Source organism: Camelus ferus, chromosome 1 (assembly GCF_009834535.1).
Source record: "Camelus ferus isolate YT-003-E chromosome 1, BCGSAC_Cfer_1.0, whole genome shotgun sequence".
Classification (NCBI taxonomy): domain Eukaryota; kingdom Metazoa; phylum Chordata; class Mammalia; order Artiodactyla; family Camelidae; genus Camelus; species Camelus ferus.
In genome coordinates, this window is record NC_045696.1 from 59196451 (window position 1) to 59223366 (window position 26916).

The 26916-nt window shown below is 40.9% G+C and overlaps 1 protein-coding gene across 1 annotated transcript; it reads right to left on the bottom strand.

Moving 5' to 3' along the window:
- Nucleotides 1-76: 76 nt before the first annotated feature.
- On the bottom strand, nt 77-26601 carry ROPN1 (rhophilin associated tail protein 1). Its single transcript, XM_006189848.2, has 6 exons — nt 26364-26601; nt 10069-10196; nt 6447-6564; nt 5012-5173; nt 785-960; nt 77-280 (listed from the first exon to the last, which is right to left on the bottom strand). The coding sequence occupies exons 2-6, from the start codon at nt 10182-10184 to the stop codon at nt 214-216; spliced, it is 639 nt and encodes a 212-aa protein (XP_006189910.1). The 5' UTR covers nt 10185-10196; nt 26364-26601; the 3' UTR covers nt 77-213.
- Nucleotides 26602-26916: the final 315 nt, after the last annotated feature.

Genomic DNA, 26916 nt, shown 5'->3' on the forward strand with positions numbered 1-26916 from the left:
GGGAAGGATACTAATCTTCTGTTAATGTAGGTGTTTTGTTCCAACAGTTTTACAACTTAGTTCCACATGTTTCTGATTTCATATGTTTGCCTAATTGTTTATTAGTGTGTACCCGTTACACAAGAAAATTGACATTGGATGGTGTATGGGGTTCAGTCATTCTGAAGCACAATCATCTCTGTATCTTCCTTTAAAATTGCCAAAATTGTGCTTTTACTCCAGCCGAACCCTGGGGTTTTGGGTAAAGTCATTCACCTTGATTAAACCATCAGGACCAATTCTGTTTGGGGAAAAAAAGATATATATTGGGGGGTTAGTTCATTTAACAATTCGTCTTAAGAAAGACACTATATAAACAACTCTCTCACTCCAAATTAATTCTTCTGTGGCTCCTGCCCTCATCACTCTTTTTCTCTGACTTCTTGACTGCCTGTTCCTCCTCCTCCCCTCCTACCACACTGGTCAAACCTGAGCATGGGTCAGAGTCACCTGGAGCGCTTGCTGAGACACACATGCCTGGCCCAGCCTCCAGAGTTTCTGATTTGATGGGCTCAGGCGGAAGCCTGAGAAGTTACATTTCTGCCTCGTTCCCAGGTGCTGGTCTGGGTAGCACACCAAGAATCACTGTCCTCTACCATTCTTTCTCTTCGGTTTCCCCTTCCCTTTCAGATCTTCATGTTCTTCACAATATTTCTCTGTTCCCAGAGCAGTAAAATACAGTAACCTCAGTATATCTTGGCCTGCTAAATTTGTGTTCCCCTCCAGTTGGTAAAAGTTTACTCACACTTCCTGTTCAATGTAGCTCAGCATCCGACTGACATGTGAAGCAGAGATCTCCCCGTCCACTTCGGCAATATACGTATAGAGGAACTGGAAGGTGCTGAAAGGGATCCGGGCAGGGCCACCATCGTGGTCAGACGATAACACTTCACACACTATCTTCAGAGTTTTGGCAATGGTCTATAAAGTCATAAGATTGAATGAGGAGAAAGTCACTCTTCCAAATGAAATTCCTAACATCAGTTCAGATACAACAAAGAAAACAAAAATTTTCCTCTAGTAAAATGAAGTATTACATCATAAGATATTATACTCGGGAAAGCTTGAATATTTTTGTGCCCAAGTGTCATTTAATTCGATCTCAAAATATTGAGTATCTACTGGATGTCTTTCTTTTTCCTTTCCTTTCTTGGTTGGAGGGATACTCTCAAGGAATTAAGTTTATAAACTGTTGAATGCTTTAAGACATTTATTACTTTAATCAGAATAACCTCACTAAAGGAAAGGAATTTGGTTTTACATTCTACACAATTAGAATTTCTTCTTATTGAGCTCCAGTTTTCTCTCTAAAGGGCAAGGTGATTGGTCTCGCTTATATACTCTAATGAGACTCTTGGAATAATGCCACAGGAGGGGAGGGGACCACTTTCATTTACTCTCTCTTGGCCTTTAGAGTCTTCTCCTGCAAGTCGTTGGGAAGCACTGGATGAGGCAGTGTGCCAGGCACTTCCATGGGTGAGGGTGGGAGGCTGGGCACACAGGAGGCTGGTAAGAGGTTGTCAGTGAGGATGGGAGGGCATGTACATGAGAGGGCAGCATGACAGTGGTTTTGGGTAGGTTTGCAAGCATGTGTGCACTGAACCTCGTAATTTCCATCTATAGCTCATCCTCTCTGCTTCTAAAAAACCCCTACTGCCCTGTTGCCTTTGTTCTGTGGTCCTCTTCCTACAGTCTCATCCATACAGGGGTGCTGTTATGGGCTGAATTATGTCCGCTCAAAATTCATATGTTGAAGCCCATTCCCTAAAGCCTCAGAATGTGATGGTATTTGGAAATGAGGCCTTTAAAGAGCTAATTAAGTTAAAATAAAGTCATTAGAGTGAGCCCTAATCCAATAGATCTGGTGTCCTTATAAGAAGAGATTAAGATATGAGAGAGAGACAGACAGAAAGATACCAGACACATGGGGACAACCATATGAAGAAAGAGGGAGATGACAGCCATTTACCAGCCAATGAGGGAGGCCTCAGACACACTGAGCTCAGATTTTCAGCCTCCGAAACTGTGAGAAGACAAATTGCTGTGGTTGAAGCCACCCAGTCTGTGGTACTTGTTATGGTACCCCTAGCAAACCAATAAAGGTGCTTTCTACCTCAAATATTTTTTATTGATCATTCAAATAACAAACCTTCAGATTCTATTGCCCTCATAAGGTTTTTAAATGTTTTAAAAGATTTAATAAACGGATGAATTGGATGAGAATTCTCCAGAGTGGAGCTTTTTGATAAACTTAAATAAATCTAAAGTAAACAGAGGATCTGCATTCTGCTACACAAGATTTTTTGGTCAGCTGGGAATCCACTCCATAGAGATAGCCTTTAAGCATCTTACAAGCCTCATTTTCAAACTCAGAGGTGAAAGGCTTAGAAAGTGAACTATCTGCTAACAAAATATGCCCTTCCTTCTCGTGAGCACAATTACACGATCTCTTCTGTATATAATTGGTCTCGGTGGAACAGGAGGTGGAGTAGTCATGCTAGAGGAGGGAGGGCTGAAAGGGAAGAGGACACAGGTCTGCGTGCTGTAGCATTTTGAATCACGTGGGTAGATTCAAAGAGCACAAAGTGGAGTAAATACACCTGCTTCCTAAAATTCCTGCCTTAGATTCTTCTATAAGGAGGGGACTGGATTTTCTAAATGGCACAGAGCTTATGGCTGGCTGGTGAGTTGACAAAGCAAGTTGGGGATTTCGGGGCTTGCTTTCAGGATATGTGGATTAACAGGAATGTAACCTCCTCCAGATGGTGACACCCTGACCACCCCCACATTTAAGTTCCCAGCAATAGTCCAACCAGAAGCAAATAGATACAACAGGATGGTTCCTGGATTCACAGAGCACCCTTTGTTTGTGGACTAGACCTTCAGGCTGACTTCACCTCGGTGTTCTTTGACATAGGGATGACAAGGGGCAGAATCAGACACCTCTCAGAATTGGCAGGGTCCACTGTTACCCAGAGTCAGGCCTGAGGGTGTCTCAGTGGAAGCAGAGAAGGTGAAATGGAATGTTAGAATGTTTCAAGATCAAAAGGCCTCATGGACCATCTAATCCAACCTCCTGAAGCAGGGAGGTAGAAAGATAGAATTCACCTCATGGTTTCCCCTCCCCAATTTGGGTGGCAGCTGTAGCAAAGTAAACCTAGCAGCTGCGGAAGGAGGGTTGGAATTTGGTTTTCCGAAGTCACTTTGGTTACAGGGAGGTATGTGGACAAGGAGAGGACTCAGACATCTCCAATGTGCTGAGGGGCTGTGACGCAGAGCACCAAAGGCAGGGAGCAGGTGAGGGCCACCTGGGAGAGACTTAAGGAGGCCCCGAACACCAGTGAGAACAGAGGTGAGCTGGTGAGGGACTCTCGTGCTGTGAAAGGGAAGAAACCAAAGGCTTAAGCTGCACAGCTGGCGACCACACAGATGAGTGTTTCCATGGAGAGCGGAAGTGCTGGGAAGGATCAGGGATGTTGGAAACCCTCCCCTCAGCTGCTCTGCAGTCCCAGCACCACCCCGCCTTGTACACTCAGCCACCACCTTGAAGAGAGGAGTGGTGAGGAGAAATCTGAGAGACTGAGCAGTTTACCTTAAAACTGTTTTCAGTTACTTCAGCAGATGGAAATTCCTGGGTTGGGTTGGATCTACTTATTTTCTTACACCACCCTTCATGGGTAGGGTAGATTGGGAAGATCAGAATTAACTACAGAGAAAGTACATCCCTCACTACCCCCTGAATGTCTCTGAACGTGGTGTGAATACACTTGTGATCCTATGAGAATGTAATGAAGTATGTCGATTTTTTGTTTTCCCTCTGTGATTTTTCCCAAACATTGGGGCTATTTCCACAGAGGTGTAATAGTGCTGATTGGCAACTCATCTGCCTCTGCTGCAGAGAGTAATTTATTCATTATATGATAGTGCTAGAAAGGACAGCAGAGAAGGGAAAACCCCATGAATGGCCTCTCCTCCTCCTCTCTAAAGAAATCATCGCAGTGAGAGTTGAGCAGAATCCATGGGAAAAGCTGGACTACAATATTCCTGGTAACCTTTCTCATGAACCAAAGTGTCAAATATGCATTCCCAAGATACTGGAGAAGAAAGAACAAGATTGTGTTTAGATCTACTGAGTGATTCAAACTACCTTTTCCGTACCATTTAGTTTTGACAGAGGTAATCATTTTCTCATTAACTTTTAAACGTGTATGTACTTCAGAGATTTTTAAAAAATCATTTTTTGATTCCTTTTCATTTAAGTTATTATAACTGTTTAATAAGAGTGAGTCCACATATAAGATGATACCTTTTAAATATGCATGTGTACTGGTTGCAGTATCTTTTTCTTTCTGCAGTATCTTTTAAAGAAAACAGGAAAATGGCTTTTCCAATTGTAAATCACGTCAAATTTGGAAAAGGCATGAATTTGTATGAGCATTCTGCATCCCTAGTGATGTCATGACTCTGAGTCTGGAAATAGCTTCCTCCTTTCCTGCTCTCTTATCTCTGATTCTTGTATCCAGTTATGCTTATCAAATAGTAGTTTTCTATAAGGATGAAAATCTTCTTCAGAGTCTCTATTGACATATCTTTTAGGTGTCTGGAACCCGAGTCTAAGTCAGTCTTCTTCTACAGCTGGCTCCTAGTGATCTTTAGGAATATGAATGGAGGAAGCAGAGTGGTGATGGAAATAAATCTGAGTGCAATGGCTGAAATTCATAAATAATCCAAAAGCTGCATTTTAGTCAACCTCTCCCCAGAGTTTGATGACAGTTTTCCCCTCTCTCCTCCTAATTCCTGCTTCTGGCTGATGAGCAGAGAAACGACCTTAATTCAGAGAGGTGAGGAAGTCAACAAGAGGAGGTGGGCTCCCCATCAGCCCCGCAGAGTTGACTGTGGGAAGAGATAGATGTACTGCCCTTCCAGGCCCCGAGAGATTTCCCCTTAACACAAAGCATTAGAGCTAACTTACAACTCCAAGAGAGCTGCAAGCAAGGGCTAGAAACTTCAGCCACTCAATCTCCTCAGTAAAGCGGCCCACATTCATCACACTATTAAACAGATCGGTTGGGAGATTCAGCACCTTCCACATCTGGGCCAGCTCATCTGTATGGATGATCAGTCTGCCAGCAACCTGCAGGGCAGGGGACAAACACAAAACGGGATGAGGGACAGGACGAGAGAAGGCCCTGAGAAACGCCTGCCAGGACAATGGCCCTGTTTTCCCAGCACACAGCAGGCAGTGAGGGAGAGTGTTGGAGGTAAATGGGGTCTCTGGCAGTTCTCTTGGCAAGGGTGGAGAAATATTCAGCCTGATGAAGAAAATTCTAAGATATAATTTAATCATTTTAAACTTCAGATGTCAGAGTTATGGGGAATACATACATGTATATTACATTTTAATTTTTTTCTGATGCTTTTATTATATGCTGTTTAACCCTAGGTTGTCCCTAGAAGGCAAATAGGACAGCCTAAAAATGAAGCCAAAGGGCAGAGGACTTGTCTGACCACGAGTTAGTGGTGAAACTAGAGCTAGATGTTAAATTTCTTCATCTAGACTCCACTGAGTTCTTTGCTCTAGACCTCACATGCATCCCTCCTGCTTTCCCAGGAATTATATGGGGTCTATACTCAGGATGCCTAAAGTTGCTTGGTCCCAGGTATCTCGGATATCTGCCATGTCCACTGCACAAGGTGCTGGTGGTCAAAAGGAGAAGGGCACTAACGGCCAGCTGTTGGCCAGAAAGCCGTAAGTGCCACACCTTCCCTGGTCCTCTTGATTCCCGTGAAGTGCTGAGCCTCCAGGACCAAGGCAGTTAGTTGTCTGAGTCAGTCCTAAATCACCCCCAAACCCCTTGGTCCTGGAACCTAAAATCGGGTATGGTTGTGCTAAGCCATATTTCTTGGGATTTGGCTAAACTGCAAGCTTTCTCAAGACAGACCCTCCTCATCCATTTGTGGGGCAGCTCCCAGGATGATGTGGCTGTGGAGAGAACCAGAATTTTGCCTAAAAGCTAGGCTGTGTCTGCACCTAGGATGACTGTGGAACTACAATATGCTCCTCCCCAAACTGTGATGGGCATCATATATGGTCCTGATGAGTAAGGGTGACACTAGCCAGGGATGTGGACCTGCACTTTCTGAAGAGAAGGGACTCACATTGCCTTGAACCCCTGGACACTCTGCCAGCTTCAGGGCAACCTGGAATGACTCGACTGACAACTCAGCTTACAGCCTATTTCACCATCATTCCTGTTTCCCCAAGGGAAGATTTCCTCTCGGTGCTTGGTTTAGTGACTTTTTAGACAATGCTGAGTGACCAGGTGATGAGCAAGGGGACTTTTGTCTGAACCCACCAACCCTGACGTCATCCTGCACGCCCCTTTGCGCTGTAGGATGGTGCCTACCCGAGAATGCAGGATCTTTAACAGCTCCGGTGTAAGCTCGGCCCAGTTAGACAAAGCCACTCGCTCAGACCGCTCTCTGATTGGAGGAATCTCTCCACGGGACATAGCCCCGAAGTACCTACAAGAGAAAAACTTGGAGGTGGGGAGAGCAGCTATACTCCAGCGGCCTTTGGCTGCTTTGAGAGTCCCCTCTCTCTTTTTTCAGGGAGGGGGTGAGGGAAAGAACATTAAGTGGCTTCTTTGTGCCAGACACTGTTTTTAGTTCATTTTTTAGTACAGGAAAAGCTTGAATATGTTACTTTACACTTAAGGTACAGAGACAGTTTAGGAAATAAAAAGATTTGTTCTTCTTTAAGGATGAGGAATAACCAACAAAAGTTTGATATGGAATTCCCTGAAGCATATTGGGTCTGTTTTTTGGTTTTTTAAATTTTTTTTAGTCATTCCTTCCTAAGTGTTTTATGCATGTGTGTGCATGCACATGCAGAGACACACACGCATATAGGCATATATATATTGAGATATATATGTATTATATATGTATATATGAACAATATGTATATTATGTATATGTATATTAGGAGAGAGAAAACCATTGTTACTTTAAATTCCTTACTCTCTTTTATGAAGGAAGACTCCTAGTACCTGGAGGATCTTTTTTTTTAAACACAAAAATCTTTGTGCTTGGTACAATGGCTGTCTACATAAAGTTGGTATTGGGTAGTGGTAGGGGTATGTAAGATTGGAAAGAGAAGTTGGAAGAGAACTAAAATGACTTACATAAGAAAGGGGAGGAGTTGAAGGTGCTCTGGGATGAGCCAGGAAGCATTTCAGCTGGAGGCAGTGAGACGTGGAGCTTCACGGGAGGGGAGAGAAGGTTGGCAGGGCACTAAGGGAGGCTCAGGTGTGAAGACAAGCCAAAGAAGGGTTTGAGACGAACTTACATGGGGTATGTTCAGTGAAATTCTCCACTCTCTCCCCTCAAAAATTTCCTTAACATCTGCCTGCCCATCAGTGCTTTGTGTAGTGGACTTCATTTTGGTGCAGTGTGGAAAAACACTGAGCCATGTTTCAGGATTGACATATGATGGAAGGGGCTGCCTGCAGCAGGAAATAGACATACTCAGTTGACACCTGGGGCACTGATGCTGTATGGAAAGGCCTGCCTCCATCAGAAGTCTTGTAACTGACATCAGAAGTCTTGTAACTGACTACCGCTGGATCGCAGCCTCTGCCTCTCTCTTACTTTGTATTAATTTCTCCAGATCCAGGTAGTATAAAAAGAATACACAGGGAATTTTATACAACCTATTTTAGGGTCGAGCCATACAATGATGGAGCAAACCATTGACTGTCTCTAAGCCCCCACGCAACGCAGAGCTACAGCTACCAGGACCAAAGCAACTTCCAGGCACCTCTTGGAGGTCATCAGCAGAGAGGGCAGAAGAAATACTTTCAGGCCACCTCTACCAATTTGTGTGAGCAATCTCTGCAGACAGGTCAGTGTTGGGGTGGGTGTGGGCTCCAGGCATAGCACCAGACTTGGGTGATGTAAATGGGAGGGACGAGAGACACATGGCACTCACTTGGCAGAACTGACTGCCTAGGTAGAGAGTGACTGTCAGCAGCAACATCTTTAGAATTTTCAGTAGAGCTGGTTGTAGTCATGGATTTAGTCCTCTGTGGTTATTTAGCTTTGTTTGCAGCGAGCAATCCCATTGTTATTCAAATTGTGTGGTCACACATACCCACCACAAGACAGATTAGTTTATGTCCTGCTGATGCCTGGTAGGTGGTTTCCACATGGACAGCACATATGCAGGGATAGTTTTGCTTGTGATGAATTAAATAGACATCTTGTCTTGGAAATATGTTGTGGAGTTTCACCTCTAAAACTGCTGCAGGTTTGTAAGTCACATAAAACCATCTGACAAGGGCTTTTCGTGTCTGAATAGATGGAGAATGCTCTTAGGTCATGCTCTGCTTTTTTACTGTAGTTAAACTACAAACTGATTCTTCACGGATACCTAAAACATTTATAGCACATGATACAATATGGGAGCAAGCAGGCTACAACAGTGGAATGTTTTCTCCCATAAATGTCAGGGACAATACCAAGAAATGTCGTTTTTCTTGCTATAAAGCAGCAGTGCAACAATAAAATGGGATTTTAAACTATTGTATAGTATAAAACAACGTGTCTAGGTGTGCCAAAAGAAATTAGTCTTCTGACAGTAAAGTTCAGTCTTAGAGGTAATACATAAAATTTAGAATGGAAAACTAAACAGGGTTCATTACCAGGCAAAGTAACCCCATTTGTGTCCTTTTTTTTTTTTTTTTTTTAATGAGCACCACTGGCTTATTTTTCCTTCCATTTGTAAAAGCTTCATCCTAGCCCAGCCCAGGAGCATGAGTGCCCTGGCCGGGAGACTCTGAGGCTCCTCTCAGATTGTGCGCCTTCTCAAAGGCGTCCACACCTTTTACCCACCACCTGCTCAATCAGTGCATCTACCCAACCTCATGTGGAGGATTCTCCCTTCCCGCAACGAACCAGCTGTGCTCAGTAGTCTCTTACTCCCCACCCCTCTCTCCCTCTGAAGCGCTAGTAAGGAGGTCATCCCCAAACAGTTAAAAAAAGAAAAGCCTGAAAATGGTCTGGGAGGTCAGGTCAGCCCCCAACTCCTGCCCCAAGCCTCAGTTCCCCAGGTTCAAGCAGGCACTTTTGTCTTAAGAAGCAATTTCATAGCTGGGAGGCTTTCAGTGTGAAACTGTTTCAATCCCGGCCAGCACCTATTGTGTAAGCTCCTTCCGTTGAGCAGTCTCTCGGACACTCAGAGGACACCTGTGTTTGAGGCACACTGTTTGCAGCCAGGCGGATACTCCAACTGCCTCATCACTCTTGCCTCCTTTCTCCAGAATGCAACCTGTACCGGTGTGGACATCCTTGTGTTGAAGGAACAAATCAGTTCAAAGAAACACTCAAGGAAAGACAAAGATACAAAGACAAGATACGAAGTGTCTCTGGCTGGGCGCAAGAATGAGTTTTAACAGCATTAGAGGAAGGTGTCACATTAAAGGAGTAAACCCAGGAGTGAACCTGCCTGAACTAATCCCACACAGTCCGCCCCGCAGGCTCCTCGCATCGTTCCCCCAGGTGCACTGCTGCCATCTAGTGGTGAGGCCTGAGAATGAGGCCCTGGTTTACACCAGGGAAAGGCAGGCTAAACTGGGGGTACTCTTAAACCCTCCTTTCCAGTGGGACCGGGGTAGGGGTGGGGATTCTGGGACGGGGTGGGGTGTGCTTGTGCTGATAGGATGTGGTAATCTAACTCTTGCTGATTGCCCCAGGATACTCTGCCTATTGCCCTGGCGTCCTGCTGCTGTATGGTTCAATTAGGGGACAGCATCCACCCTCGCCCAATTTGCTGTATTTAATGTGTGGATTTTAAAGTACCAAAGCAATGCAAGAGCTGAACAACACAAAGATTATGCTAATCAGCCCCGACTCCCAGGCTGCAGCCATGACAACCTCCTCACAGTTTTCCAAGACCTTCCCTCCTCCACCCCAGCACTTCTACCTCCAGTGGGGACCAGGGGCTGGAAGTGAGAAAGGAGTACGTACTCTGCGGCCCACTGGATGAGATCCTGCGGCTGGGTCCGAATGGCAGCTTTGGTAAATTGCTTCAGCAATTCCGGCAGCTCCGGGGGAATGCATATTTGCTTATCTGTTTGAGGCATTGATTGATTCACCTGTTGGCAGGGGAAATAAATAAAACGGAAATTTTTGAATCATAAAATGACAGGAATCCTGGACATGAAGTCACCCAGTCTGTTTGACACTCTCAATATTGGGGAGTTCACTATGCCACAAGACAGATATATTGTTACAGAACTCTAAGGTTAGAAAGTGTTTTACTAATCCTTGGGTTTTGTTGTTGTAATTGTCATTTACGTTAAAAAAACGCACACTACTACCTATTCATTTAAAAAGTAGAGATCAACAAGAAATAAGAAGCTAGAAAGATATAGCTCAGTGGTAGATTGCTTGCCTAGCATGGACGAGGTCCTGGGTTCAATCCGTAGTACCTCCATTTAAAAATAAATAAATAAACCTAATTACCTCCTCCCACCAAAAATAATAATAATAAATAAAATTGAGTGGTGTTATAAAAAAAGGAAGAAAAAAAAAAGAAGTAAGCAAAAGTACCCCTAGTGATATCACCCTGAAATATTAGTTGTCACCTTCCACAATTTTTCCAATGTAAATATATATTTCTACAAATAAAAATGGGGTCATACAAAACAGCTTATCTACTTAACATCATAACATGATCATCTTCCATATCACACAACTCTTATTGGCTCAGTAAGAGTCATAGCAAAATTTACTCTATGAATCCTCTATTATTTGACATTAGGTTATGTATTTCCAAATAAAAATAATCATTAAACAGCCACTTGATTAACATCTCTCTTTACATTTGCATGTACTCATCCACTTTAATTGTAAAAGAGAAAACATATATCTTGCTCAAAAAGTTCCAGGACAAATTGCAGCAAAACATGTAGATCCATAGAAAGCATACAACACAATGCACAAATAAACAGAGTGAAAGACTTCATCTGCTTTTAATAGAAAAAGAGAGATTAGATAGTCTGAAAAGCCTTACATCTTCAAAATACCTGGATGCGAGACAAATCTCAGCAAACATACCTTTCAAATTGCTTTGCTGGGCTTACAAGAAAGTGAGTGAAGCAGAAACCAGGGTGGAAAGCAAATGCAGAAACTAAGGCTGACTTCAGGGCCAATGTAAACACCAGGAATTTGAAGCTTCGAGGTAAATGGGCTGGCAAGGAGTGAAAAAGTAACTGAACTGAAGGATTCTCTTACCCACTAAACCTGAAACCCATCAAGGCCCACATACTCTAAGTGTGAAACGGTGGGACTGAAAATATCTGCCTACTGACAGAGGGAAGCAGCACAGAGATCTGTCTTCCTTGCTGCTTCTTGTTGGGGGAGAAATAGTTTCCCAAGAATTTGTAGCCACAAGATAGATCTAAGTTTTAAATTTATACCATCAGCCTCGTTGGGAAATCCCAAGACAAGAAATTAAATGGTCTCAGTTTGTTGGTACTCCATTATCTTTTACTTTATGTTCTTTTATTTAGAGAAAGATGAATATAAAGATACTAAATTTAGACTTTGTAAAAAGTCAAGTATGCATAGCAAAATTTCAAAGGTAATTAATACAGAAGTAATAAAACCAACTAACCAGTAAAAAGGAGAAAAGGAATGAAAAACAACACAAAACAACTTGTTTGATCCAAAAGCAAGATGGGAGGGGCGGGGGGAAGCATAGGAAAAGTGTATAAGTAACAGATAGAGAAGAGTCCGTATATAACAGTAATCACAATAAAAAGAGAAGGTCTTAAATGTTCCAGTTAAAGATACAGAAATTAGCAGACTGGATTTTTAAAATATCCAGCTGTAGGCATATCTGAAAAGACACAAGAACACAGAAGACTGAAGGTAATAGGATATATGGATAAATAGTCAGATAAACAAAAGACGTGTTAATACCAGACAGAAGAGACTTTAAGGCAAAATGCATTGTTAGGAATAAAAAGGGTCACTGCATAGTCATAAAAGCCTCAATTTACTGGGAAGAGAGCGCAGGTCTCGATGAGAATGCTACAGACACCAACATGGGTAAATCTCACGATACTGAGTGGAAAAAGCAATATATTATTTAGGTCACGTAAATAAGGCACAATATTGTAAGAAAGAACAAGAGAACAAGGGATGATAAATACTAATTCAGAACAGCTGTTATCCTTGATGGGGAGGAAGAGGGGTATCAGGGAGATGGAACAGGAGTCCCAAAGCTATTAGTAATGTTCTATGTTTCAAGCTGGATGGTGGATGCCTACATGTTTGTTTAATTATTTTTATGCCTAAATATACACTATGCATTTTATTTGTATGCATGATGTATTTCATTATTTAAAAAGAGTTACTGCTACAAGTTGTTTCTGATAACTTTTCATTTTATCTAGCAAAGGGCAGTGACTTATTTTATTCATATCATATACATAACATAAAATTGACCACTTTAACTATTTTTAAGTTCAGTGGTATTAACTTTCACATTGTTGTGCAACTGTCACCACCATCCATCTCAGAACTTTTTCATCCTCCCAAATTGAAACTGCACCCATTAAACAAAAACTCCCATTCACCTCTCCCCAGCCTGGAAACCACCATTCTGTCCTCTGTCTCCATGAATGTGATTATTCTAGGTACCTCATATAAGTGAAATCAGACAATATTTGTCCTTTTGAGTCTGTTTTTTTTCACTTAGCATAATATCCTCAAGGTTCATCCATGTTGCAGTATGGGTCATAATTTATTTTCTTTTTAAGGCTGAATAATATTCCATTGTATGCATAGACCACACTTTGTTTATACATTCATCTTTTGGTGAACATTTGAGTTGTTTCCACTTTTTGGCTATTGTGAATAATGCTGCTATGAACATGGGTGTACAAATATCTGTTCCCAGTCCCTGCTTTCAGTGCTTTGGGGTATATGCCTAGAAGTGGGGTTTCTGGATCAGATAGCAATTCTAATTTTAATTTTTTGAGAAACCACCATACTGTTGTTTTCCACAGAGGCTGCACCATTTTACTGACTGCAAAAATTTTGACAGGACCTTTTAGTTGTACAATTGTTTGATTTCTATTGAAGGCTCAAGTGGCCTCATGTAAATGGAAAGATGGCCCAGCTCTAATTAAATAGGTTTCCAGGACAACAATAACAATAACCCTTTGTTCGTACAGAGCAAACCTAAGCAAAGCCTTCACCTCATTGCCTCAGTGAGGAGATCACGTCACTATTCTGTGATCTCTCTTCATTTTTGGGCAAAGAATCTCTAGTAAGTTCTTCATACACAGTGTCTTTTCTCAATGCTCAGTCCTTCTTTAACCTCTTGCCACTTTTTCTGCTCATCATTCCTTTGGCCCCTTAAAAGTCATCAGTTACATCTGTTAACTTCTTATCTGCACCAGATACTGTGCTAAGTATTCTGTATGCATTTTTTCACTTAATCCACAAAATATCCCTGAGGTAAGTTTTATTATCACCATTTTACAGATGATGAAACTAAGAAAGAGGATAAAACCTTTGAAATGACATGTAACTAATAAGTGACAGGCAGGATTTGAACATACAGAGTCTAAGGCCAGAAATGGCCTGTTAAACTTGATTGTCCTTTCTTTCTTGAGGCTTTGTTTGTTTGTTTGTTTGATTTGTTACGATCCAGCAATCCCACATCTGGGCATATTTCCAGAGAAAACTGTAACTTGAAAAGATACATGCACCCCAATGTTCACAGCAGCAGTATTTACAATAGCCAAGGCATGGAAGCAACCTAAATGTCCACTGACAGACGATTAGATAAAGATATGGTGTATACACACACAATGGAATACTCCTCAGCCATAAGAAAGAATGAAATAACGTCATTTGCAGCAACATGGATGGAACTAGAGATTATCAAACTATATAAAGTGAGCCATAAAGAGAAAGGCTTTCTCTTCTTTTGATGACATGCACCATTCTTGTTTTTCTATTTTCCTCAGCACTGTGTCCATAACTCTTATTCCCCCTTCCTCCTGCTAAGCAAGACTAGTAATCTTCCCAAAGCTCAGCCTCGAGCATTCTGTATTCTCGGAGCGCTCACATCCTCTAATGGCTCCGGCACATCTCCACTAAAACTCATTCTCCATCTTCCAACCAAGTCTCCTCTCCAGATTTGTTTCTCAGCATAATGCCACCATTTTCTGAGTCATTTTGCCTCAAAGCCCTGGAGCCATCTAGTCTTTTTAATCTGTTGAATCTGCCGCTCAATCCCATTGATATTTCTTTTGCCATGTGTCTCCAACTCATCCCTTCCTCTCTACTTCCACTTCTTTCACTCTGGTTCAGCCCCTCATCACCTATTTGTGCAGCCTCCTAGTTGCTCTCCTCGCTGTCTCGGGTCTTTCTCTGGTCTCTTCTGCCCAGTGTGTCCAGATCTCTCTTCTGTACTGCTGTGAATAGGTCAGAGAGCCCTGCTCGCAAAATGATCATCATAAACTGACTTTCAAGGTTCCCCATGATTTATCCATATAATTTTACTAGTATTTACCAACACAGATTTCTAAAACATAGTCTACTCTGGCCACTTTCCAGGAAATTATACATTCAAAGCCTAACACTTTGTCATTCATTGTTAGCAGTGCTCTGTCCTGCTGTTTTCTTTTCCTCAGTATGTTGCTAAGTCTGGCTGGCTTACTTGAGGTGCCCTCCCTCCCTCTTCCTCTCCATCTATTCAAACCCTGCACACCCCCCACCTCAAGTTTCATCTTGAGTCCATTCTATGCCATAGGCCTTCCTGCAAAACTTGAGTATCACCAAATATTATCTGTAGTACACATTTTACCATTTCATCCCATTTTGCCTTTTATAGATCTCTAAAGCTGAGCTGCTCGCAAGTGATCATGGCAGAATGGGCTACAGGTGTGCCTCGAGGGAGATTGATGATTGTAAACTTTTCATAGTGATACAAAATTTACAACCATTCACAAGTTAATAACAGTTGAAATTATATTTGGATACTGTTTTACTCAGTCGGTAAACTTCCAGATTTCTGTAATTATTGTTTTTGTGCTTAAGGTTTTGTGCAGAGCACCTGCCAAGAGATGCTAGTATAGAAATTCCCCCTTTAACCACATGTTAAACCCATCTCTATAAGTATGATTATTGTTTTAATCACAATGTATTTATTGTCAGTGACAGTCTTTTGTGCATATGTGTTTCAAATACTTAGTTCTTCCTTTGATTCAATTTGCTCTTATTTTTAAAATTATTTCCTCCCTAAAAAGAAGGCATATATTTTCATCATTATCATCATCATCATCATCATCATCAGTTGCCATTAATAAAACATAATTGACTTTGTCCATTTAAAAAAATTGACTTGATTTATACATTTATTTATTTTTGGCATTTGATGTAATATCCAAAATCTTATTCTTAATGGAATTTTATGACATTATTTGTTTAAAGAAATAAAATATATGTTTGCTTCTAAAAGCAAATAATAGTGGAAAATAATTTAATTGGTTCAGTAAAAGGACTGTAAGCCTTTAATAGCTTATAAAAATATTTTTCAAAATATTTTAACTATACTTGAGTATAAATAATATTTATATTTTGTGGAAAATTTAGCATTTTAATTGTTAAATTAACTGGTAACATTTCTAGAATTTCCCCTTATCAAAAAGCTTAATTTTTCAAAAGTTTTGTGATTTATTTAAAAATATTCTTAAGAAAATGGACAACCTTATTTTCTTTGAAAATTGACTTGTTGTAGTAATAAAGGCCTATAATCTCCTTAAATGTTTTATTTTTTGGTTGGGGGAGCTATTTAGGTTTATACATTTTTTAAGCAGCAATACTGGGGATTGAACCCAGGACCTCATGTGTGCTAAGCATGCATTCTACCACTGAGCTATACCCTCCCTTTTCCTTAAGTATGATTTCTTTTCCAACTATAAAGTACAATTTTAAATTAAATATTAATATTTAATTATAGTTTAATACTGTTTAGATATTCACAGACATATACAGTAGCCAAAAAATATAAATTTAAGTCACTTATTAGGTAATAAAGTGAGAAGTATTTCAAATTTGGATTTGTTTGCCCTGATAATTTTCTTTACCTAAATATCTGCCTAAATGTCTTATTTTCATGGAAAAGTTATCAAATGAAAAAAGCGGTGCCAGGTAAATTATGCCAGCGCCTTAATAGAAGATATCTGTATTATACAGATACTCTCTTAAGAGAGTAATTCTTTAAGGTTTGATCTCAGTGCCCCTGTAAATTCCTAAAGGTTCTTGAGGACCCGAAAGAGCTTTTGTTAATGTTGGTTATATCTAGCAATATTTATTTTAGAAATTAAATGTTTTTATTTTAAAATAAAAGTAAATCCTTTGTATGTTAATACAGGTAACAAATTTTTATTAAAAAAAAACAACTATAGTTTCCAGAGATTAAAAAAATCCTTAATGACAAGCATGGCATTGTTTTACATTTTTTGCAGATCTTTTAATGTCTTATTTAATAGAAGGTACCTAGATTCTCATATCTGCTTTGCATTCAATCTGTTGTGATATCACACATGATGTAGTTTCTCAAACACTCCACTGTATACTCATAAGAAGAGGAGTGAGAAAGACATATAGTGTCTCAGTATTATTACAAAAATAGTTTTAACTTCATGGATTTTTACTCCCCCAATTCTCAAGGATCCTTAGAAGTCCCTGAAACCACACTTTGAAAACTACTTTTTTTAAATGAAATTGCTTAATAACAGTATTTTCAACTACAATAATAGTTTATGTCAGATTGGGTTCAAGAGACTAATTAAAAGGTGACATAATTGAGAATTAAGGCCAAAATGTCTGCTACAATTACAGAATCACTCATTTTATCAACCTCCCTGGGAAATGACCAAGTTTGGGACAAAATGAAACAAGGAAAATATAAAAATGGAAAATTACTATTAGAAGATTCATTGTTGACAGTCTCCACAAGACCAATTAATCAAAGTGTTTCCTTGCAGGGCACTGAATCTACAGATGCTAATAACAGTATTCAGTTAATAGCACTAGATAGAATCCCTGGAGAGGAAGGCTTGGCGGAATATTGATTTGCCAGAAAGTACCAAAACAAACTACTCAGGAAGAGGTATTTGGGGTAGTAACCAAATACTTTAAAACAAACAAGATTTTCTGGATTATGCAAGCACAGCGGTTTCTGTACTGGTGGGAAAGCTGTGATGACAGGAAGGTGGGAAGGCTTTACATCATATCTGTTCTCCATGTTCTGAACACCTGCGATGCAATAAGACATTGCTTTGTTCACATAGAGCTCTTGCCTGTAGATGTGAATTCCATATTAAAGGATGTTACTAATAAAATCCAGGCTGCTATAGTTCCGTCTGGTTTCAGCTTTACGTGAAGAGACAGTCTGCTGTTTCCTACTAAGTCACCTATCAAAGAAAAAGCTTTTTTCTCCCCTGAAGATTAGGAGCAAAAAGAGGAATTGAAAAATGTCAATGATCCTCATTGCAGTTGTTGAGGAGAGTTTACTGTCTTCAGAAATTTGGCTTACTTAACATTTTCAAGCACCAGAATGAATCCAATCAAAATCACAATGAATGTGTGAGAATATAATAAAGTATACCAACAATGCTCATAGATTCAAAGGAAATGTGAGGTTAGAAGTAGTTCAGTGGGGCAGTTTAACTAATATTCTAACTTCAACCCTAAGTAAGACTAGTAGAAAAACATCTGTTAGGTGTCACGTTCTTTGGAAATACATGATATGAAAAAGTTCAAGTGCATTAGAAATCCATTCACATTATCATAAGAATTTCAACCAAAGATGAAGAAATGAAATTATTCAAATCCTGGTTAATAATGAGAAAAGAGTTTCTGTCAATTGGAGAAAAATTAATTAATACCATTTTGACATTTGCTGAGACCCATCTGCGAGGCAAACTTTCTCACTGATGGTAACTATAAGAATTTGAAGAGAACAGCATTAAAAATTTTTGATCAGGACCTGCATGATATAAAGCAAAATAATGATCAGAAAGTGAGCTTTATTTCTCTTTGAAAAGTTAAAAAAATTATTTTGAAAGTTTTATTCAAAGTAAAATTTACTATCTTCACTCTCACTCTGTATTTAACTTTTTATTGCAATTATGTGATAAAACTATACTGAAGTTTTCATAAGCTCCATATAGACCTCCCCAAACCCTACAGTGTGCCTGATGTGCTTTACAAATCTTTACAAATATTTCTGTGTGTCAGGACATGAAAAGAGGTGGGAAGCTTTGCTGTAAAGTCGAAATCCAAATACTTCTGTTGAAAAACTTGTAAGTTTTGTTTGTTTCAGTGTTTTAGGATAATGTGTTATAGAAGAGATTCTGCTGAGTACCGAAATCAATTTCCAGTAAAATCTGAGATTCATATAATTTATATATATATAATAATTTCTGTAATTTTAAAAGAATGTAATTAGAAAGTAAACTGTAAAAATACTGGTTGTTAAGGGAAAAGTAGCTTCTAATTTAAATTACTTAAATAAAGTATTGATTAGAAGCCAGCAGGAAGTTTGAGACCAATGAGAAAAGCAGATACACTTTTTTGATTGCAGAGAAATAGAGTTCACAGAGTGTCGCACAGGCTGAAGGCATATGGTATTTTCTAAAGAAAACAGAAGCCAAGAGAATGAAACAGCAACATCTCACTAATACTGGCAGCAACTCCCTTACTGAGGCAGCAAGATAAGGCAGTGTAACTTTGTTTATGTGTATGAGGTTCATGAGTAGGAGCTGTGATTCCCTGTTGAGGACTGAAGTTGCTTTCTGGGGTTGGTAGAGGGAGGGGGTTCTTTAAGATTTCTGGCACTTACAACAAAGCGTGAACAAATTTTAAGTTGGTCATGTAATTCCAAGATTGAGATCAGCTGAGAGTTTGAAAGAATGAGAAAACTGGCCTTCTATCAAGTTAGGCTTAATCTAATTGGCAATCACATTTGGACCCAGGTTGTTCTTCAGGCCTCATTCTATTATTTTATAAAACAATAACATCACAAAAGTAATCTTTACAGCATCATTCAGTGCAGCACACTCCATCCAGCCTTGCATTGCTTCTACTCTCTAGCTCCTTCACGCCTGCTTCTTCACTGATCTATGTCATCCCCCAGGAACACATTTCTATTTCTTATTTAATCTCCAGTGAATAACTTTCCCCTCAAGCCTGCATCCCACTTGAGTGCTGTCCTCACTCTCAGTAGAGGAATTTCCTACCTGAGTGAGATGAAGGGTGTCAGAATGAATTCACATGCCTTCCTCTGCCACTTCAGTCTACCTCTTTGACCTCATATTTTCCCCTCTACTGCTTGAGCTCTGAGCTCTTGCCTTGTCCAAGGCCCGAGGAACCAGCATTTGACCTTCTACACCCTCTAGAAAGTTTCATCTTTGCCACCTCCCTGGCACCTTCTCTTGTATCAAATAGGCACTGTCTGGCCTTCCCTTTGGAAAAAAATTTTTGTTTATTTGTACTTTACTCTCTCTCCCAATGGTCTAATTCTCCTTTTCACTGTCAGACTTCCCAAGTGTGTTACGGGCTGATTCCTTTTCCTCTCCATGACCCCTGCTCCTTTAATCCTTCTTATAAGGCTTCCACCCTGATTATTATGGTTTTGAAACTGCCTTCACAGGTATAAATATCACCAATGTCTCCCTGACTGCTAAATCTAGTGGTTTCCCCCACAGCACTTATTCTTCTGGGCTTCTGTATTGCGTTTGAGAAGCTGACCCCTCTCTGATGAACCGCCTCGCTCCACTGGATAGCGGTTGTACGGCGTCTTTCTTGTCCCACCTCTGTGCTCTTCCTTGTTCGTTTCTGTTGCTCACCTTTGTCTCCGCTATCACTTTTTAGAGGTATTGCCTAAGGCTCAGTCCCTGAATGTTTGTGTTTTCTAGTCTATACTTTTTTTTTTCTCAAATAATTTGTTTTTAAGAATTTTGGTAAATGTTCCATGTGCACCAGAAAAGAATGTTTGCTCCACAGTTGTTGGGTGTAACATTCTATATATGTCAAGAGGTTTAATCAAGGAGTTCAAATATTCTGTATCCTTATTTACCTTTTTTTGCCTGCTTATTCTATCAGTAACTGAGAGAAGTGTGTTTAAAATCTCCCATCTATGAGATGGTTTTGTCTATTTCTTCTTTCAGTTCCATCAGTTATTGCTTGATAAATTTTCAATCCCCATTATTAGGTGCATAAATATTAAGGGTTTTTTAAAACCTCCTACTGAATTTAACCTTTATCATTATGAAATACCTCACTTTATGTTTTATTTGTCTTAAAGTCAACTTTGTCTGCCAGTATTTTTTTTTTTAATTTTTGCAAGATTATACACTTTTTCCTAAACTTTTCCATTAAGTTGTTTGGTGTCTTTTGTAAACAGCTTAAAAATACACTGATAATTTTGTCTACTAAATGCCTTCCTTTTTTTAAAGGACATTCACTGAGTATAGAATTTCTAGGTTAGCAACTTTTCCTTTCAGCATTTTAAGTATGTAATCTCATTATCTCTTGATCTCCATACTTTGTTAAAAATAAGCTAGATGTCTTTATGTTGCTCCTTTGGAGGCAATGTGCCTTTCTCCTCTGGCTGTTTTTATGATTTTCTCTTTATCTTTGATTTTCAGTAGTTTGATTGATTTGCCCAGGTGTTCCTGGTTGGAGTTTGCTGAGCTTCTTGGATCTGTGAATCTATGAGTTGATATCTTTTATCAGTTTTGAAAGGTCCTTGAGCATTACCTCTCCAAGTGCTCACTGTGCTCTTACCTTCTGGGACTCTAATTATATCTATTTCAAGTCATATACTCTGTTTTTTCCATTTTTTTCCATCTGTGATTCAGTTTGGATATTTTCTGTAGACCTTTGAGTTTACTAACCATGTCTTCTGCTATCCAGGCTGCTGTTAAATCCATTCAGTGAATGCTTTATTTCAGATATTATATTTTGAGTTCTAGAATATCTGGTATTTTTATACATCTGTGTTCAAATTCTCCATTTATGCATCTTTCCCTTGATTTTCCTGGACATATCATTTCAGGTTATTTTAGTCAATGTCTGATAACTCCAGTGGTTGAATCTACCTGTGGGTCTCCTATTTTCCCTCTGGATTACTAGACACATTTTCCTGCTTCTTTGCATGTCTAGGATTTTTTAAATTGTATGTCAGATGTTATGTAAAAACTAAAGTGTGTTGGGGTGCCTCAAATTTCTAATCTGTCATGCCAGTGCTGTTTGACTGCCAAAAGCCTTGTTGGTTTCTCTTTCCTCCAGTAAAATCTGTCTGCAAGGGCCAAGCACAATCCTGAGTCCACATCCAAAGTTGGTAAAGAAAACGACTTATGACCTTCAGCTCATCTTGGAAGGGCTCAGCACCCTCCTGGAATTGTAATTAATCTAGTATTCATCACTTCTGAAGCTCTCTGGTGCACTTACAATAGCTTTAAAAATAATTTTTCTAGATTTTAAAATTCATTGCAGTGGGAGGCTTGAGCTGCTGCAAGCTGCTGTATTCTGCTGGAAGTAGAGGCCTTTTTTGTGGCTTTAACGAGAGCTCTATGCTGATGACTCCTGAATCTCCAATTGTAAACTTTCAACCATACTATGTCATATCCACCAGCTACCTACTCTGGAGTTCCCCTTTCCCATAAAAACATCCAAGATGAACTTCTTTTACTCTCTCAATTGCATTAGTCTGATATATCATGGCCATTTTTTATTCATCCTTCTTTTTCATATCCCCACTTTAGTCCTCATGGACTTTGAAAAGATTTGCCTGGAAAATAAAAAGGAACATCTTTTTCCAAAAAACGAAGGGGCTTAATTTGACTTCCAATATAGTTCAATGTCTTCAATTTACAAATGAGAGAACTGATGTACAAAGAGGAGACGTGACTGGCACAACAGTTTGTGTTGGAGCTGAGTCAAGAACTCGGGTCTCCTTCATTGCTCCTTCTACACTATACCATCCTGCCTGTCTCTGAATAAGGCAGTTACACACCATGGATTTTCTCTAGGACAATGCTAGTTTCTAACATTATGTCTGACTTTCTCCATAAGTCAATGAATTATCCTGGATATTCCAATTTGCCTCATAAGAAGTACACTTTTAGCGCCTTGGAGTGGAACAAAAATTATCTGTCAGAGTATGTCCTAATTTTTTTGTCTGGAAAATATAATTATTGTCTCTTTAACCATATTCCATACAGTTGCAAAGAATGGAAGGGGTGCCCAGCATAAAACAGGCTTAAAAGCCAATGCACATTCCTTATCTCATTTAATACCTACAGCAATCTGTGGGTAGGTAGGTTCTACTATTATAATCATTTTTCCAATGCCAGGAAATTGAGGCTTAGTTTTTCCAGAAAAAAGGTCCTAACCACTCACGTTGTTACATCACTCTGAAAAGCCTTTAGTGGATTTTCATTTCTTTTCTCATCAAAATGATGCCCTGTGTGACTTTCAAGTGCTCCACAATTTATCTTATTCATATTAGTTTGCCTCTCCAACTTTATTTCACAGAAGTCTGGATCTTTTTCTATCCGGGGGCCAACCCCTGGATCAAGTTAACCCAGCATTTGGATGCCAACAGCAATATTGCTAAAAGCAGTCCTACCTGACCTTGTCCTTTTTTTGAGTAGTACTTTTTGGCTCTGTTATTAGCAAATTTCTCCAAATTGCTTATATATCATGCTAGTACCACCTCTTGACATTTATGAGTTCCATATGTTTGTTATTTAAAAAGTGAAGTTACCTCTTTTGACTTATGTTAACTTAGTCATGTTCTTATTTCAAAGATTTCCCCCATGTTCATATCATGATCCACAAGCCCAGAGATACCACTGACAGATTGCTGTGTTAATTGTGCTCCCTAAGATATACAACACATCTCCTATTTTGGGGACCTGGTATACAAACCTAGGGCTACCTTAACCTTGTCATTCTAAAGTGTATGAAATTATTCATTTCTTCAGTGAAGGGTTAGAATATCCCCACATCACTTCATCCTTGTACTTGTCCTCCCTACTTCTGATTTCATCACAGCATCCCTATGATCCAGGGATTCAACATATACAAGGGCTCTGAGGGGTGAATGCACCACAGTTTTCAACAAAAGATCAGGGCTACGTTTCTCTCCTGTGTCTGCTACCATTCCTGATGATGTTTAATACTGCACTTGGCTTTTCCAAAACAAAACACAGGGCTGCTGTTCCTCATAGGTCCCAGAGGGAGGATCAAGCTCCAGTGAAGAAGCACTGGTGGCTATGAGACAGGAGACCAAGATTCTGGTCCTGGGCCTATCTTTGACTAATTATGTGATCCTGAGCAATAATTAATCCAGTAAAATGTTATCTGTCAGGAATAGCACTGAGGACTGGGAGACAGAAATAAATGAGTCACACATCCTGCCTTCAGGAGCTCAGAGGCTAGTGGAAGAAACTGATAGGAAAATCAGTGATTAAAATTGGGTGCGGTAAGTGTCAAGAACTCTGCACTCTATATAGGAGAACAGAAACGCCTAGATGAGGCATCTAACTCATCTGAAGGCAATAGATGGTAGTCAGAAAATATTTCTAAAATAGTGATTATATTGAACAGAGACTTGGGGAAGCCTAGTTTGTTCATTGCTGTATTCCCAGCCCTCAGAACAGTGCCAGGTACTGATACCAGCAAGAAGGGAATTCTTTAGACAAAGGTGTGGAGGTGTCAGAGAACATAGAGAATTCAGGGAACTGTCAGTAATTGTGGAGGGCTAGAGTGGATAAAGCGGGAGTGGTTGAGCCAAAGGCTGGAAAGATAGCCCAAGACCAGAATATAAAAGATCTGGTATACCATGGTAAGGCTTTTGAACTTTACCTTAAAGGCAATAGGGAGGCACTAGAAGTTTTAAGCAGTAGAGTCACACAGTCAGATTTGGGTGTTAACTTGATGCTCTGCTTATCAATTGATTGCCTCTCTGCTCCGAATTCAACCTGCCCTGCCTTCTCAGCAAAAACAGAACTAGGTCCTTTAAGTATTTCTCCTTTGCCAGATAGCATAATGTTAAGCTTTGTTAGTAGAGGGCGCTGGAGGGAAACTGGAGGAGGGAGCTTCTCTTAAGGGTTCCAATATGATCCTCCTGCTAGGCTCCAGGAGCATGCAGTTCCCAGTGCTGGGATCCTGCAGTGCACAGCTTCAGCAGCGTCTGCAGTACGTGATCTCCTAACTGCCCGACTGCTGCAGTGCCCAGTGGCTAGCCGCTTCCCCCGGCGCCTCTCTTGGGAAGCTTTGCTGAAGAATGCAGCCAGTAGTCATCTTTTCATGAATGGCTTTTCTGGCATCCCAGTAAATGGATCTCTGCCTGCCCTGCACCTCAGTAACTTCTCTGCCATCCAGTGAGCTGTGGCCACACCCTGTGAGACACACTCTTGGGAGGTCATCTCTTTCTTGGATGATCTATCTCAAGGGTAATGATAGCTTCTTATATCTGTGATTCCTGTATACTTTAGATTTTTATGTCTGGCTAACTAATCTTCCACTACTCCAATCTTACTATGCTTAAAATTTGTTATATTGAACTTTCTTTGTTAAACTGTTATATGATTTTCTCTTTGCTGGACTCTGAAACACACATTGACTGAAAGCTGTGGAGATAGGCTGAAGGGAGTGGAGTGAAGCTTCACACAGGGAGCCTGGTCAGGAGAAGATGGCAGCATTTTTGGAGACAACTCTGGAGAGCATCATTGCCTTGAAAAGCAATTGCAATGGGGAGGGATAGGAGAGACAGGAACTAGAGGACTTGGTAACCACTGGGGGAAATGGATGAGAAGAGAGGAGTTTAGGATGACTCCCCACTTTTCAAGCTTGGATGACTGGGTAGATGGTGGCATCATAGATGGCACATAGATCACAGATGGAAAACACTGAAGTAGGGGCAGGTCAAATTCTCCTCCCATATCCCCATGGGACTCAGGACTTCCATGCACTTTTAAACCACAGAGACTTAGAGTCATAGACTCCTTAAGTTGAAAAGCACTGAAGCCCAGCGTTTTGCCTTTGGGCATTATGGACCATTTGTTCACATCAGATAAAAGAAGTGGGGAAAGGTCCATTCTACCTTAACATTCCATGATTCCAATGTTTTGTGTTCTTTTTCATTCTTAAAGCTGTCAGTATGGTAGGCCTTCCTCAATTATCCATCATTCCTGCCCCACCCCGACCCCAACTCAAAATTCAACAGGTTCCTCTTTTGTTAAACCTACATGCCTCCCAGTATGGAATGGCAGGCCAACACCTTTGTGCTAAGTGCTGAAGAATATAGGTCTTATCAAATACAATATATATATATCTGTTTCTGGAATTTCTCATTTAGTTTTATTAGTATGGGCTAAACAGGGCTTCAGTTATGTAAACAAAAGCCTGCAGTTACCTAAATGAAAGGCTGCAGACACCAGAATTTCAGAGGCAGTTTCTATGAACAGCTCTTGGAAAAGAGGACCAGGCAACTGTATGTACTTGTTTGGGTTTGGAATAGGAGATGATGGATTTTGGATACGTGGTTGCCTTTGCTGGGATGCACTCCTCACCTTTCCATAGGTTCTTCTGGTTTCAAATCAGCTTTTCCTGACCTCTCTGACTGTTGGTTCCATTATATCTTCTCAGAGCATCACTTACTCACCTCTCCTTGGCAGCAGCTAGTTCTAATTTTACATTATTTATGTGATTCTTGGATTAACACCTGCCTCCCCACAATAGACTGTAAACTTCAGGGCAGGGTCAGTCATTTTCTGCTCACTATAGAATCCCCAGTGCCTAGCTAGGTGCCTGGAATACAGTCAGTACTCAATATATAGGAGGAAAATGAATGAATGGTAGCAGTTTATAAAGTACTAGTCATGTTCATTTGTCCTCCTGACAATCCCTCATAGGTATTCTTATATGCACGTTGCAGACGAAAAAACAGAGGTTTGGCTAGTCGGGGGAGGGGGGAGGGGGAGATGTCTAATCCCAGATTCTGTTTTGTTTCCAAATCACGGTCCTGCATGTAGAAATCATAGTTTGGGCAGAGAGCAGTAATCACCCATGGTTCTGTTTCCTTAAATACCACAGTTCCCTCCTCTTGCCCTGTGAACAGGAGGGGTTTAGAATCCTGATGGGCCCATCAGGCAGGACCTGAACAGCTGTCGGGGCGCTCCGGGTGCTGCCCTCCCTCCACTTCCCCTCGGGGTGGCTACCTGAGGCTTGCTCCCAAAGAGGCTATCCGGCAGCGGGCGGCAACTCGCGCCTGGCCTCAGGAGGGAGGTGTGCGGAGAGATCCAGCGCCTCGCACCTTCGGCGGGCGGAAAGCAGCAGAATCTGGGCGGGGAAGGGCGGCACCTGCCTCAGCCTCGCGGCACAGGAGAGGTGGGGCAGGACCCGGCTTTGTTAGCGCTTCGCCTTCGCCAGGCAACGACGACGCCAGCTGCGCTGCCTGGCAACCGCGGCGCAGGGGCGCGGCCGTGACCTCACAGAGCCGGCCCACCCCCGCCGCCCCGTCCCGCCCCCTCTGCTACGGCCTCCTGCGGAGTCTCATGCGGGTGGAGCTGGGAGGCGGAGAGCTGCTTGAGGGTCGGCTTGTGGCGGAAGGACCAGACGGCTTGGCTAGCGTTTAGGGCTGAGGCTGAGGGCTTTGAGGCACCTAGGGGAATGTGTAGCAATTTACAGTGGGCTTTTTGTCCGTTAGAGAGCAGAAGTGGACGACCTTTCAATGATCTTTTGGCTTGTGAAAAATGGGCAGGTGAGGAGAAG

Bases quoted from the DNA above. Each gene is read 5' to 3' on its own strand.
- ROPN1 (XM_006189848.2), bottom strand. From the start codon at position 10,184: ATGCCTCAAACAGATAAGCAAATATGCATTCCCCCGGAGCTGCCGGAA. The intron at 961-5,011 runs GTAAGTTAGCTC...ATGACTTTATAG, and splicing joins CTTGCAGCTCTCTTGGAGTT to ACCATTGCCAAAACTCTGAA. The intron at 281-784 runs GTGAGTAAACTT...TTCCCCAAACAG, and splicing joins AGCTACATTGAACAGGAAGT to AATTGGTCCTGATGGTTTAA.